The 15,656-nt window shown below is 52.0% G+C and overlaps 1 protein-coding gene across 5 annotated transcripts in view; it reads right to left on the bottom strand.

The window, feature by feature from the left end:
• The window catches only part of RNF220 (ring finger protein 220), a 252,881-nt gene that overhangs the window by 23,476 nt on the left and 213,749 nt on the right, over positions 1-15,656 (bottom strand). For all 5 annotated transcript variants that reach the window (XM_021673337.2, XM_021673335.2, XM_021673333.2 and 2 more), the window contains 3 exons: positions 13,648-13,780; positions 5,249-5,294; positions 1,334-1,435 (listed from right to left, as the gene is read on the bottom strand). In XM_021673337.2, coding sequence (XP_021529012.1) covers positions 1,334-1,435; positions 5,249-5,294; positions 13,648-13,780 — 281 coding nt within the window. The remainder of the gene's footprint in view (positions 1-1,333; positions 1,436-5,248; positions 5,295-13,647; positions 13,781-15,656) is intronic.

The following is a 15,656-nucleotide window of genomic DNA, read 5'->3' as shown; positions in this document are numbered from 1 at the left end:
ATATATTTTTAGGCAAGAGAGTCCATAGCTTTCCTCATAGTCTCTAGGAGATAGAAGAAATACTGACATTTGTGGGGAGGAAGATGGATCAGGGAGTTGAGGCATTGTTGCCTGATGGTTATTCTTTCCTAGTTCAACAGATGGCAAGGCCCATGCTGTGAGTGAAGTACAGAGGATAGGCCTCTGAAGGCGGGCCTCTTGTCTATTCCTCCGGACCAGAATGCTCTGGAACAAAGCCTTGTCTCTGTTCCCTCTCAGATCAGAATTCCCTGGGGTTGTCTGGATCGGGGCGGTGTCTCCCAGGGGTTTATTGGGCTTCCTCTCTGAAACTAGAGCTCCCTTAGAGAGAGCAGGGATCCCTTCCCAGGGCTTGCACTTTGGGCTTCGCAGTTTGAGTCCCATGCGAAGGCATTCAGCAGAGGCTGTGCCAGGCCAGGCTGTGTCAGCTGGAAGGAAAGGGTGCAGAGAGAACTCCTTTCCCTAATTCCCACCCAGGGCTCTGGTGTGCCAGCAGGGCCCCTGTTTCTCTACCCCAGCTTAAAGTTCCCTGCAGCCCTGTCTTTCCATATCAGATCAGGGCTGTTCTTCCCTTCTCATACTGGGCCTCCCTGAGAAGCCCCGTTGCTATTTAGACAAATGTTCCTTGGAACAGCCTCTATTTTCTTTCATCTGATGGCTCTGGGGTTTTCAAAGGCAGGGCTATGTCTCTCCTTAGACAAAAGTTTTGGGGGAAGTTCTTTGCCCTTCCTACTCCAGAGAATGTCCATCTATAGCTAAGATGCTCCCCTTAGGCCCCTCTGCTCTGAGCTTATAGGACTGTGTGATGACTCCCTTCCTATTTGCCCAAGACACTCAGAGGCAGTGTCTGCCTGTCCCTCCATCTGGGCCTGATATCAAGGTTTGATGGAATTGAATGGTTATTTGCTTAAGGTATCGTGCTTTTGAAGTCTAAAATCTTCGGGTGATTCTGGACTATGTATCTGGGTCTCTCATGAAACCAAACCCCATAGGATACTTCCTGATGGAAGTAGAATGGATGAAGATGAAGTAGAATGGATGAAGTAGAATGGAAGTAGATGGATGAAGCAGAATGATTCAGAGGTACTCAGAGCTCATGTGACCATCTCTCCCTAAGATCCATCTATTTAAGGCCTATTCTCTGATACCTATGCCTCCTGAGTTCATTTAGGGGCACTTGACACAGAGGGAACGAAACACAGTTCAGGCCTCTCCTGTGGCCTGCGGGGGAGAGGAGGAGTTAGCACCAGGCATGCCACTGAAGCTGTCCCCCAGGACAGCTTGCTTCTCATGGCCACCCGCCACCCCTCCTCACCTGGTATCTGTCTGAGTGGTGGAGGTCATCCGTGGCAGATGAGTGGGGTGATGCTGTTGGAGACTCTCCTTCCCTCTTGATGGAAGCAGACAACAGAAGGGACTGGAAGAAGAAAAAGGACATGTGGCCTCAGGCTGAATGAGACCTATGGTCAGTCCCTAGAGTTCCCAGTCCCATGGAGCTTTGGGGAGCCAGGCAAAGAGAAGGAGGCTGAGGGATAGAAGGACCACTCTTGAGATTCTGAAGGCATGGGGTCGAGTCCTGGGAGTGTGGTTGTGAGAGAGGATGGCTTGGTTTTAGGGAGGGTAGAGACTGCCCGAGGGACCCTGCTTAGGCTAATCTCTGCCCCAGTGGGGCAGGACTCCCAGTCCACTCCCAGTGAAGACTATATATGCTTTGTTTTCCCTTGGAGAGCAAAGATGCTAGGATCCCCATGAAGGGTTGGGGATAAAGCCATATACCCGCTACCCTGCCTGCCCTTAATACAGGCTGATGGCAGCCCTACAATGGAGATAGTAAATTAAATAGTATGTGAGTTTCCCACCTGCAGCTAGGGATGTACGCTGGTCCATTTATCCTGGTGCTACGGTGATGACCTCAGCAAAAACCCCAGCAAAACTCATCCCCCATGTCAATCTTGTATGGCCTCTTCTATGTACGCCTGCAGTTTAGATTAATAAACTGTCTGCTTGAAATGTGTGTGAGCACCACAATTCTAAATACCACATGGCACATTCTGCCTGAGAGCCAGCTCTTGCCAAGGCCTGTTCAGCTGCAAACTGGGGGCCTGGAGGCCTGAAAGCAATCCATACTTCCTCCCCCCACCTTCTCCAGCCTGTAAGCTCTGAGCCGGAAGCACACAATTCCCTAGGAGTCCTCCCCAGCTGAGAAAACCACACCAAATCGCCAGTGACAGGCCAAAGAAAGCAATTTGGGAAAGATGGAGCAGCCATTTATCCTTCATCTCTGGCTGAGCCTTAGGATGTGACCCGCATGCGGTGGCCATGCTGCGCATCCTCAGGCAAGGGCCCTGGAAAGGGAAGAGACAGCTGCTGGTCTGGCAAGGCTCCCTGACTTGCCCACACCCCAGGAGCTGGAGGAGAGAAGAGTCTGGAAAGGGCCTGCGTGGGATTCTCTGCAACTTAGAGCTCCTTCTTCACCCACCCAAGCCCAGTGGGAGGCCTCTTGGGTGACCCAGCCCCCAGCTCAGAAAGGAGGTGCTCTCAGGCAATGTTCTTCTCCTTCTTTGGTCCCGAGGAAGATGCTGAGGAGGGGAAACAGTGTGGGTCATCCCGACTGCCCGCCCAAGAGAAAGCTCCTGTTTGTGCGCGCTCTCTCTCTCATTCTCTCTAGGTTAGAAGCCCTGAGAGGCCTCAGCATTACACCTGGGGCAAGCGGAATAAAAAAAGGTCACTGGCGCTTTTTAAACATGGACCAAAAAGCAGTAAAATGTGTTTTGAAAAAAAAATCCCGGCATTAAATCATGACTTTTTGCCTGGCTCTTCGCCTCATTAAAAGTGGCCTTTTGGAAGGTAAAATTATCATTGTAAGCGATAAGATCTTTAAGAAAATAATTCACGGCTTCTTCACCCTTTAATATGATAGCCGCCACCGGCTAATTTTTTTCTTAATGGCAACGAGGCCATCAATCTTGTCTAAGGCCCCTCGCCCTCTCCTCCTCCTCCCTCCCTCCTTCTCCCTGTCCTTTCAGTCTCTTGCTTGAACCTTCTCTCTCTCTCTCTCTCTCGCCTCTTCCACTCATGACCTGCTTCCCTAAAGCCTAGGTCAAGGCCAGGGATAGACCCTGAACTGCTCAGCTTTGGGGGTGCGAGCATGTATCTGGAAGTAGGTGAGCAAGTGTCCCTTGTCTCTGTGTCTGATGGTCAGTATACCTGCGTCTGTGGTTTCAGGACACACGTTTAAGACTTCCTATGTGTGTACTCCGACCTGAGTGTGTGTATGGGTCTGCATATGTGGGGAGCTAGGGATGGAGGTAGATTGTGTCTGCCAGGGGTTTGTCCTTAGACTACAGGCCTTACTAATGTCCAGGTCCCCAGCCCTGCCAGCCATGCTCAGGTGTCAGATGGTCACCTGTGGTGGTGGACTTGGAAACTTGTCTGTGACTTTCCTGAAACACACCACTAAATGCCGCAGGCTGGGCCACACTCAGTGAGTGTAGTTCCCTATCTCTGTGAGTCTGCAGCTGCCTGCTGCCCCTCCCCCTGCCTCCCCTTTCTCTTTGGGGCTTTGCCTCCTTGGCCAAGGCCTACACCCACCCAAGGCTGGGCTAGGCGCTCTGCTCCTCCTCTCCCAGCTTGCTGCAGGTGAGCTGTTTTCTAAACGAAAGTGCAAGATCCATTCCCACACTTTTGAAAGGCCTGCAGGGCATTTGGGCCTACCCCATGGAGGTGATACTTGTCACTCTGGCTCCTCTCCCAAACTCCCCTCTTAGACGTCACCAGTGACTGCAGTGGACCCCTTCTCCAGGCTTCCCCTGTTTGACTTCTGACCACCTGATACATTTAGAAACATTCTTCCTTAGGATCCTGAGATGCCATGCTCTCCTGTGCCCCTCCCAACACTCTGAGCATTCCCCTCTGTCTCCTTCCCTGCCTCCTGGACCTTATCTTGACGCCAAGTGCAGGAGGCCCCCAGATTCTTGTCTTGGCTTTTGCTCTAATCTCTCTATTCACTCTCCTTCACTGATTCCACCCATTCCCAAATCTTCCATAGTCATTCCTCACTCCCTATAAAATGGGCTAGGGATGGCTTCCCTTTCTGAATAATTGTGGGAAAAAGTATGTAGCCTTCTACCGAGGAGTGGGGAAGTGGATACTCAGTGAGTAAGGGTTTGGGGTTCTCCTCCCCATGTATCCATCCCTTCAAAACCACCTTTGGGGAAGTAGTACCCACTGTGTCTATGGCCATCTATGGGGAGCTCTTGGTACAGATATCATTGTGCTAAGGCCTCTGGCCCCTCCTTTGAGCCAGATACTTGCTCTTCATTTTTCCTTTCTCCATCTGATGCTTTCAAGTCTTTCTCCCATAGGATTTGTTCAGAGAGGCAGACTGGCTCCCCAAATGAGTCCAGCCTCTTCCTTGGCTCCTTGTTGCTCTCAGGACAAAGCACACACACACACACACACACACACACACACACACACACACCACACCCTATACCCCATAGTTTGGCTTCTAGGGCCCTGCACCGTCTGTCTTGACCTGCGTTTCTTTTTTTTTTTTTTGAGTTGGAGTCTCACTCTGTTGCCAGGATGCAGTGCAGTGGCATGATCTTGGCTCACTGCAACCTCTGCCTCCCAGGTTCAAACGATTCTCCTGCCTCAGCCTCCTGAGTAGCTGGGACTACAGGCACGTGCCACCATGCCCAGCTAATTTTTGTATTTTTAGTAGAGACGGGGTTTCATCATGTTGGGCAGGATGCTCTCGATCTCTTGACCTTGTGATTCACCCACCTCAGCCTCCCAAAGTGCTGGGATTACAGGTGTGAGCCACCGTGCCTGGCTATTTCTTTATTTTTCTTCATCTGCTATAGCTCACTTTCTTCCTTTGAGTCTTCTCACCCTTAGTGTTTGGGTCGCCCCCATCTCCCAGGCCATTCTTAGCTCTGAACCCTCTCCTGGCTGGAAGAGGATGAAGTTAGATGAGCATACCCTCACTCATACACACACACACACACACACACACACACACACACACACACATACACACACACACACACACACGGCACAGCCCTAGGCCTCAGGATGACGTTCAAGACCTGGAGATAGTTGAGGACACTAGAAAAGGTGGAGACAGTTGAGGATACTAGAAAAGCTCCTTTTTCTTAGGAGGAACCAGTTCTGGGTAGGCCTAGGTTAGTATGGGCAGGAGGAAGACATGTAATTGGCCACCTACCTTGGGGGTGCCTGGAGCCATGGCATCCTTCAGAAGGGAATTCTTGCTGCCAAGAAAGAAGAGAACAGGGTGACCATTCTACCTGCTGCCCAGGGTATGCAAGGGTAGAGTAGCAAGAAGACCCCAAAGACAGAGAAGGCATAGCCAGCCTAGCCCAGCCCAGCTCAGCCAAGCTCCACCCAGTCCTTTCAATCCCAGTGGCCCAGCCTAGCTCAGCCTCTCTCATGGGCCAAGGGCTAGTGTTGGCCCCTGGGAGGGAGACACAGACACTAGGCATGGTCGACTCCACAGTGGCTCTGAAGAAAGGGGCTTTACCTGACTGCTGGTATCAGCACTGAAGATCCTGCCTGTCCTGGAGGCCCCCTTCCGTCCACCCCTTGTCCCCAGCCCACTCTTAGCTCCTGTGGGATTGGGGTGATGGAGCTGACAAGGCTCTTGTCAATTCTCCCTCCAACATGCTGCAAACTGTGTTAGGCCAGGAATGATCTCCCCCTGATTCAATTTGTCAGCCCCAGGCCCTCCGGCATCGGGCACGGCAGGCGGGCGGGAGCTGGGCCCTGAAATATGGTGGGTAGCTCAGAGCAGGCGGGGGCTGGGGTGGGAGGTGATGGATGGGCTGTGGGGGAGGCGAGGATTGTGTTTAATAACAAAATTGGTATGCAAGGCCACATCCTGCGCTAAGCATGAGTGATCCAGAGCCACAAAGTATTACAAATCCCCACTAAACAGATGCTGACAATGGAACAAGACGTATCAAATCAGATCCACTTCAGAAACATTAATATCCCTGTTCCTGTCCCTCCCTGCCTGCCACCCCCACTGCGCTCGCCACATCTGTGCTCGCACATTCATGCGCGTGCACACACACACACACACACACATGCTCACAGAAGTGCTGGCTGATGAATGCACTGAGGCAGACGCAGCCCATTCACACAGGGTCCCCACACAGACACACATATGAGGTATCATGTACAGCACACCCACAGATATATCCAGAAAGCACAAGAACACACAGACATACATCCAAGGCAGAATGCATGGGGCACATAGGGACTTAACGAGTGTAGACATAAGGAACACCCATAGATGAGCTCAGGCACCCACAGGGCCAGACACAGATGTACCGGACATGCCCGCAAAAGCACAGGCATATTCGGATGCAGCGGTGACTCTCAATGGGGGACAGGGGAGAATTGGAAGGGATGTTCCCTGCTCAGGGGACATCTGGCAATGTCTGGAGACATTTTTGGTTGTCAAAACTTGAGTGGAGGGAGGGGAGGTTGCTACTGGCATGTAGTAGGTAGAGGATGTTAAACAGGACAGCCTCTCACAGCAAAGAATTATCTGACCCCAAATGTCAACTGTGCCGAGGTTGAGAAACCCCGGCATAAAGATGCTCACACATAGACCTATAGACTTCCTGTAATTCTGCCAACAGGCACACAGATACAAGCGGTCACACCTGCAGACTCAGACACATACAGATGCACAGGGCCACAGAGGCTTATTCCTAGACACATGTCCATAAAGACAGATTCACGGCCGTGCTCATGCCTGAATCTGGTGGCTCATGCCTGTAATTCTAGCACTTTGGGAGGCTGAGGTGGGTGGATCAGCTGAGGTCAGGAGTTCGAGACCAGCCTGGCCAACACGGTGAAACCCTGTCTCTACTAAAATTACAAAAATGAGCTGGGTGTGGTGGCAGGCTCCTATAATCCCAGCTACTCAGGAGGCTGAGGCAGGAGAATTGCTTGAATCCTGGAGGCGGAGGTTGCAGTGAGCCGAGATTGTGCCATTGCACTCCAGCCTGGGCAACAAGAGCAAGATTTTGTCTCAAAAAAAAAAAAAAAAAAGATTCACAACAGCCACACAGACTAGATGCGAGCTGCTCATGTGCACAAGTCCAATAAACACATGCATAGAGATGGACACCTGTGTGTACTAACACACACCCAGACACACATGTACCCACAAATGTCAGCCCCAGGCACACACACACACAACATATGTACATCACAGTGTGGAGGCCACCAGGCCCAGAGTGAGGCCAAGGTCTGAGTGTAAAAACAGAGCTGTCAGTCAGTCTAATCACACAGTGGGGGCATCACAGACTAGGAAGGCCAGCTAGAACAGGTTCTGTTCAATTATGTTTTGCTCATAAATGGTTCATGCCAGCCCTGATGTAGGCACTGGGGATTCAAGGAGGACACAGAGCTGCTGTGACACTAGTTGAGAAGCAACTAGTTTTTGAGTTTATGACTTTTATCATTCCTTCACTCCTTCATTCACTCAGTAAACAGACTGCCATCACCATTTCTGGTACGGAAATGAGGCGCAACACCATGCTTGCTCTGCCCTGGCCTAGAATATGAGTATTATCTCCAGTTGGGTCAGGTGGCAGCAGAAAAGGAAGGAATGAATAATGATTGGGCACCGGCTGTATGTGACAGGTGCAGGCTTTAATACGTGTTATCTCATTGAAACGTCACAAAATCTCTACAAAGTTGAACCAGGTCAAATATCATCTCTGTGTTGACACAGTCCGAGGAGGGCTTGGGATTTGAGTTGGTGTCTTTCCAAGTCCACAGTGCTGGCTTTTAACTGCTCATGCTGCCTCCCTAAAGATACTCAGGGCTTAGGATAGAGGGCAGAATACAGTTTTCTTTGGTTGCTGTGTGACTTTGGGGAGGGAACTGCTGACTCTGGGCTTCTGTTTGCTCTGCTAGTGAACAGAAACAGGGACATTCAGGGTCAGAACGTCCAGCTGTCACTTTGTGATCCACTCCTCTGGATCTTTTCCCGGCAACACTCTTCACTGTCCCTTGCATTAGATTGGTACTACCTGAGGCTCCTTGCCTCTCTCTGAGCAAAGGACCCCCTCCCTGTCTTCCGGCCAACAACCTGATTACCTCCTAGTGTGCTTGGCCCCCCAGAGACTGAGGAGTCTGCTGAAGGGCCTGCCTCGAAGAGAGATCTGAGGCCTGCAGCTGTAGGTAGGCTGGCTCCCGCCCAGCCCATCAGCTCTGCCTTCGTCCCTCCCTGTTTCCACAGCCCGCCCCCAACGATTTCCTCCCTTGCTCAGTCACTCGCTGCCTAGTGATCCATGGGTTTTAAATTATAACTGGGACCCAGGAAACGCGTTCCTAAGTACAATATTCATGGGCTGGGCTGACACTTTTAATTAAGGTGATTTACACTGAATTATCCTTGGAAATAAAGAAATGGTGCGCTGCCCGGGAATAAACCATCATCACCAGCCGCCTTTGTAAGTTACACTTCGTTTTAATCTATTTGGGGAATTGTTTATCTAGTTCATTACCCAACCAAACACCGAGGCCGGTCTTAAATAAGGCCTAAGTGGGGGTGGGGGCACTGCCATCTCCACACCCCGCCTCTCCTCTAGAGTCACCCAGCCTCCCTCTGGCTTTTTCAGCCCTTTTAAAGTGCTGGCCAGAGAGTTGGCTTCCCAGCCCAGAGGCCAGATCTTGAGTGGCTCCAGAAACCTCCCAGAGAATATCTCTTTCTAAGTTCAGGCCCCACCAAGCCAAGCCCCACTTTTAGCTTTGTGCAATCTCTCCATGCCCGAGGCTCCTTCATCTCTCTGGGTGGAAACTCCTGCCTGAGGGCCACTGGGAAGTCTGGGGGCCAACCCCTTCCTCCACACCCTGCCCATCAACCTCCAGTCCCCATCTATCTGTGTCCCTGTCCATCTCTCCATACATCCAGTGCCTCCCCCATCACCATCCCAGCGTCCCCTCCTTCCCTCAGACACTTGCTTCTCTGCTACCATCACTCTCCCAATCATCCAAATTAGAAAGCTTCCTCCCAATAAGCACCCCAACTAAGTCCTGCGGCTTATTCCTCCACCTGGTCTCTCGTCATTCCCTCTTCTGCATCCCCACTGCCACTGTCACTGTCCTGGGTGAGCCTCACCAACTTTCCTCTGGACCCCGCCCAACCTCATCTCTTGCCTCCCTGCTTCTACACTCAACCCACACGCCACACTGACCTCGAAACCATGCCCCTCCTGCTTGTCTCTCTCTGACCAAGCTTCACCCTGGCTCATGAATGCTTGGCTTACTCTCCACCCCATCGAGGACGCCCTCCAGCACTGAAGGCCCTCCACAATCTGTCCTCCATCTAACTTTGCCCTCCTTGCTCTACCTGGCCAAGTCCTGGGGTCTATTGGAGCCTCTGTGCAGGACTAAGAAGGGGAAAGATAAAGGCTGAGGTGAGGCAGGAGAATGCTGGCACAGCCTCTGATCTCAAGTGGAAAAATGCTTTGAAAAGTGTAAGGACTTTGCCAACGGAAGTTCTGACTGCTCTTCCTGTAAGTGTCTGTACGCCCATGTACCTATGGGAATGACATCCATGGGACATGGCTTCTTTCAGGGTGTGCGTGGGCACATCTGTGTGTTGGAATGGGGGTGTGTGTGCACCTGTGTGTCCTGTATATGTTTGCGCCTGTGTCTGAAACACAGCCAGTCCTATCTCTGGAGCTGGAAGGTCCCTGCTTCTCTCTCTGAGCCTGTGAGTGTGTCTGAAATAGCAGCCTGCTCCTAGGGGGCCTGCTCTGTGCTGTTGGGCAAAGGGAGGCAGGAGGCAGAACACCAGGCCAGTCTGAAGAGCCCCTTAGGCAGGAGTCAAGTGGCGGGGGGACCTGTCCAGGTTGATGGAGGGCACCTGGTGGCAGCATCCACAGACACAGGAGCTGACTAGGCTGGGGAAGGCCAGGGAGGGCAAAGGAGGCAACAGAGGCAAAGGCAGTGTAGGAGAGAAAAGGGGACAGTTGGAGGAGAGAAGAGGAAGGAGCCAGCAGGGGGAAGAAGGGCGCAGCAGAGAGGAGAGGGGAGAGGAGGGAAGGAGGGAGAGCTGGGGAGAAAGCCTCCAATCACGGTGTGTTGGTGGATGGAGCTGCCCTCATTTGGGCTCTACCAGGACCCTGGAAGTGAGGCACACACACCCTCCTGCAGGCCTCAGTTTCTCCATCTGTGAAATGGCTGGTCTCAGGCCCCTCTGCTCGGGGAGCTGATAGTGGGGAGTGGAGAAGGGGTTTCAGGAGCCCCAGTGTGTCGTCTTTTCCCAACCTCCTCTGCAGTCCCGGCTTCCGGAGAGTGGGCAGGGGCGGGGCAAGGGCAGCCAAGGCTGGGGCCCTCTCCGCGCTCCCCGCTGCGCGGCCATCAGCCCGGAGGGAGCTGACACGCTCCTTGGGAATTTATCACGCACCCAATTACAATGTTAATTGGCAAGTTCCTGAAATCAATTAATTCGCAAATTTTTTCCAATTAAAAATCCAGATAAATCACGAGGGCGGCGGCGGGCCGGTCCAGCCTGCAGTCCGGTGGGCGCAGCGGCCGCAGGGAGGGAGGGCAAGAGAAGCGAGGGGAGGGGGCGCGGGCGCGGCTGCCCTTGAACGCCTTTGCCGGCCGGTCCGACTGTCAGCGCGCCGGGCGCGGCGGGGCCGAGACAGATAAAACCATCGACCCGTCGCCGCCAGCGCTTCGGCTTTATCGATCCGACGGGAATTTCACTTGCTGTGCAGATCCCGCTGTCCGGCTGTCAGACACCCGGTTGGAGGGGGGCGCGTGCCGGGGGTGCAGGGCGTGCACGTTCGGAGCGGGTATGGGCGTAGGGTGCTGGGCCGGGCCGCGACGTGCAGGCTACAGATGCGGGGACGCAAGACAGAGCCGCGAGAGGCATGGAGCTCGGGACGGGGAAATGGAAACGGGGAATGCTCTGGGAGGATGTAGGGGATGAGGGGTTGTGCAGGGTCGTGGGTGGGGGTGTGGAACAAGGAAGGCTGTTGGCAGAAGTGCACGCCCTGGGCAGTGCAGGTGTGGAGCACCTGGGACTGCACTGTAGAGTGGCCCTCACCGAGGAGGCAGAAAGAGAGCTGGGGGCCCCCATTCTCCAGGCTCTTAGGGGCGCACTGCATTTACAAGGCTGGGCAGGCCCCTCTATCCTCTGCCTCTATTCTCTGACCCTGTTAGGAGAAGTCCTCCTCTGGGAGCAAATTACACAGGACCCCTCCTGGACAGCCAAAATATGGAACTCAATTGCAGAAGGATTTTATTTTCCACTTTCTGCCACCGGCAGGCCAATCCCAGGTGTGTGTGTGGGGGGGTGGCGGGGATGGGGAGTGATTAAAAGCATGGGTACTGGAGTCAGATTACTTTGTTTGAATCTTATCTTCATCACTTACTAGCTGTGCAACCTTAGAGATGTCACTTAACTCCTCTGCACCTCAGTTTCTTCCTCTGTAAAATGGGAGCAATTATTATTACCTATTTCAGAGGGTTGTTGTGAAGATTAAATAAATTAATGCAATGTAAAGTATTTGGCACATTGTGAGTGTTCGACAAACATTATTATTATTACCACTAGTATAGTCTTCTATGCCTGTGGAATCTTGGCATAGAAGATGGATCGCTTCAACGGGTAGAGCTTATAGAGCTTAATTCTCCTCCCTTGAGTGCGAGCTGGACTTGATGACTTGCTCCTAGTGAACAGAATAGAATAGAGTGGAAGCGATAGTGTGTGACTTCCCAAAGTAGATCATAGGAAGCACTGTGGCTTCCTCCTTAGTCCTCTCTTGGATTGCATGCTCCGTGGGAAGTCAGCTGCCATGTCATAGGGAAAGCCAAGCTGTCCTATGGAGAGACCCACATGTGGGGAAATTGAGGCCTCCTGCCAATAGCCACGTGAGTGAGCATCTTGGAAACAGATCCCGCAGTCTCAGTCAGATCTTCAGATGACTGTTTCCTTGGTTGACAACTTGACTGCAGCTTCATGAGAGACTCCAAGCCAGTAGCCACAACCATCCACAACCATCCAGCTAAGCTGTTCCCAAATTTATGACCACAGAAATGGAGATTATAAATGTGTGTTGTTTAACTGCTACGTTTTAGGATAATTTGTAACACAGCGATACATGACTAAATATTTCTTCCTTCAAAATTCAGCTCAGGCCTCACCTTCCTGAGGAAGCCTTCTGTGCTCTGTGCTGGGTTTGGTGCCTCCTTGACACCCCGCAGCTCCAGTTCTTCCTGTATAGCAGTCTCTATCCCTCCGGGTTTCTACTGCCAACCCTCCTTACCCTCATGCTATGAACTTCCAAGGGCAGGGATCATTCTGATTCACTGTGGGATCCCCTGCACTCTGCATGGAGATTCAGTGAGAAGGTAGAAGGAAGGAGGATCAGTCAAGTCTGATGACTTGAACTGAATAAGGGGTGGGGCTGGGAGGAGCAGGGCAAGCTGTCCCTCAGTAGCAGATTATATTTTCCAAAGATGGTTGCAACCATATCTTCCATTCTACATACGATTTTACAATCTGACCTTGCCAGTCCTCCCATCAACAGGGAGGTGTAGGTCCCCTCCCCTTGAATTCTGGGTGGTCTAATACTGCCTCAATCAATAGAATACAGTGGAAGTGAGATTCAGTGACTTTGAGGCTGGGTTATAAAAGGTGATCCAGCTTCCATCTCATTGGCTGAAACATTTGCTTTTAGACCCCAAAGCTGCCATGCAAGAAGTCCAACCACCCCGAGATGGGCAGACTAAGGAAGCCCAGACCACATGGAGAAGCCCTGTGTAGGTGCTTTGATTCCAGCCTCAGCTGAGGTCCCAGCTGACAGCCAGCATCAACCCCCAGCCATGTGAGGGAAGCAGCCTCCACATGACCCAGCTCCCAGCCAACAAGTCTTCCCAGCTAAGGCTCCAGACATCACGGAGCAGACATCAGCCATCTCCTGTGTGCCCTGTCTCAATTCCTGACACCACAGATTCCAGGAGCACAATGAAATGGTTGCTTTAAACTGCTAAGATTTTAGGTAATTTGTCACACTTCTCCTCTACTCTCTTTGATAACCTGGCTCCTCCAGCAGGCCTTTGAGGAGGCTCAGCCCAGTCCTCCAGGCAGGGAAAAGGGAGGGAGACTGGGGGGTGAGGTGGGTGGGACAGTGGGGAACACACCTAAGCACATTCTCAAGATTGACATCTTTCAGACACTGAGATTCAAAGAGAAGGTAGGCCACTGCCATGGAAGAAGGACCGGGCTGTACTTGTGAGGGGCCTGCCAGGGGACCTGCTTCCTTTATTCTGCTCTGAGGCTCAAAATGGCAGTGCTGGACGTGTGGCAGTGGCTCATCCCCTGTCTAGCTCCTCTGTATTGTCCTTTGAGGCTGGGGCCTGAGAGGTCACTCTCCTTCCATCTCCAAAAATAGAGCAAGAAGAGGAAGGCAGCTCCATTCAGTGGAAGGATCTGAGGATTGAAACGGAGTTGTGGAGAAGGGTGGCAGAGTCCTGTCTTCTCCCGAGGGACTGGGGTGTGGGATCTGGTGGCCAGAACCCTGAGTGGACTCCTCCAGCAGGCAGGCTCCCCAGCAGGTGGCTTACCTCGAGGGCAGTTGGGCCAGCTGCTCCAGTTCCTGCTCCATATGCTCCTGCAGCTCGCTGGGCCTCAGCAGGACCTGGCAGATGGGGCAAATCGGGGCCTGGCTGTCGAACAATGCCGCTGCTTTCTTCTTACCTGGTGAGGGGAGAAGAACAGACAGAAGCATAAGCTGGGCTAGTCCAGGAGGCAGACCCAGCATCCCAGTCCTCAAACCCAAGCCTGCTGCTGCCCTCTAGGGCTTCTTGGCCTAGAGGAGGGGCCTGAGGGTTTTGGAGCCCAGGAACACCCCTCCTCCTTGCAGCTCCAGAGGCTGTGGCCATGAATGGTACCTCCTCAGGCAGCCACCCCTCTCAGAAATTTATTAGGACATACCTGCCCCTCCATGGGATGTCTATTTTTTTCTTTTTAAAGTTAATTAATTAATTGGAGACAGAGTCTTGCTCTACTGCCCAGGCTGGAGTACAGTGGCGTGATCTTGGCTCACTGCAACCTCTGCCTCCCAGGTTCAAGTGATTCTCCTGCCTCAGCCTCAAGTAGGTGGGATTACAGGCATGCGCCACCATGCTGGGCTAATTTTTGAATTTTTTGTAGAGATGGGGTTTCATCATGTTGGCCAGGCTGGTCTCAAACTCCTGGTCTCAAGCGATCTGCCTGCCTCGGTCTCCCAAAGTGCTGGGATTACAGGCATGAGCCACTGAGCCTGGTCTTATTTATTTATTTTACAGAGATGGGGGTATCACTATGTTGACCAGGCTGTTCTCGAACCCTGGCCTCAAGTGATCCTTTCATCTTGACCTCCCAAAGTGCTAGGATTACAGGCATGAGCCACTGCGCCTGGCCAGCTGGGATGTTTAAACCCTCTCCCTTGCCACTCACGAGGACACACAATGCTCTGTAGCCTCTGCTTACAGGTGTGGGGTTGAGGAGCTCTATTAGTGTAGAAATATCCTTGTGTATTCATGGATGCTCTGACTGCACAAAGGACTTTAGCTTGAGCCCAGATCTTCCTTCCTTTTTCTTTTTTCCACTGGTGCTTGGAGGGGGTCAAAATCAGCTTTCGAGAGGTAAAGGCCATGCGGGTGATGAGCAAGATGGCTGCCTAAGTAGGGCTGCCAGACTCCACACAGGATGCCCAGTTCCATTTCAGAAAATGAACTTTTTTAGTGTAAGTATGTCCCAAGTATTACATGGGACAACTTATGCTAAAAGCTACTTATCATTTTTCTAGAATTCAGATTTACCTAGATGTCTAGTTATTCGTATATGCGAACTCTAGCAACCTTGTACTTGAGAAAGCTTCAGGTTCAGGCTGAACACAGAACCCACTTCCCTTTGACAAAAGACTGAGGATGATTACAGCTCCCCTGGATGCCCAGATAGAGTCATCTGAGGGCTCAAAGGAAGGAGCAGTTCATTCTAGGTGTGTGTTTTGAGGACTGGAAAAAAGAGAAGGCTTAACTGAAGAAGTGAAATTTAAGCTGTACCTTGGAAGTATACCAAGCAAATGAATAAGTTAATGAATAAGTTGTGAGTTCCTTGTGGGATAGACCATTTCTTATCATCTATCTTTATATTTATAGACAATTTATAGCAGGCCTGGCATAGCCTAGATGCTCCATGATGAAGCAAGAGGGAGAAAGAGAGAAAGAGGGAGAAGAAAGTTGGGCCTGAAGAGCAGACTGTCCTAGAAGCCAGATAACCTTCACAGGCTGGGACAGCAGCTCCCTCCATCCAGGAGGTTCCAGTCTGTGTGGCAAGGTCTCTGAGGAGAGAAGGAAGTCCTGCTGATCGGTGGCTGTGCCTCAGATACTCAGGGAACAGCTGGAGGGCAGCTCTGAGTGAGAGCAGCAGATGTGGCCCTGGTCTGGAGGTGGGAGATGAGGAGTCCAGTCTCCGCTCCGCCCCCACCTTCAGTTAGCCAGAGAATCTCAGAGGTAAACAAGACCCTAGACATTCTCCAGGCCATTATCTTTATTTTACAGCTAGGGAAATTGAGGCTCAGAACAGGACA

Source organism: Aotus nancymaae, unplaced genomic scaffold, assembly GCF_030222135.1.
Source record: "Aotus nancymaae isolate 86718 unplaced genomic scaffold, 86718_ANA_hifiasm-v0.15.2.pri h1tg000007l, whole genome shotgun sequence".
Taxonomy (NCBI): Eukaryota; Metazoa; Chordata; class Mammalia; order Primates; family Aotidae; genus Aotus; species Aotus nancymaae.
This window is presented reverse-complemented; position numbering and strand designations above follow the sequence as displayed.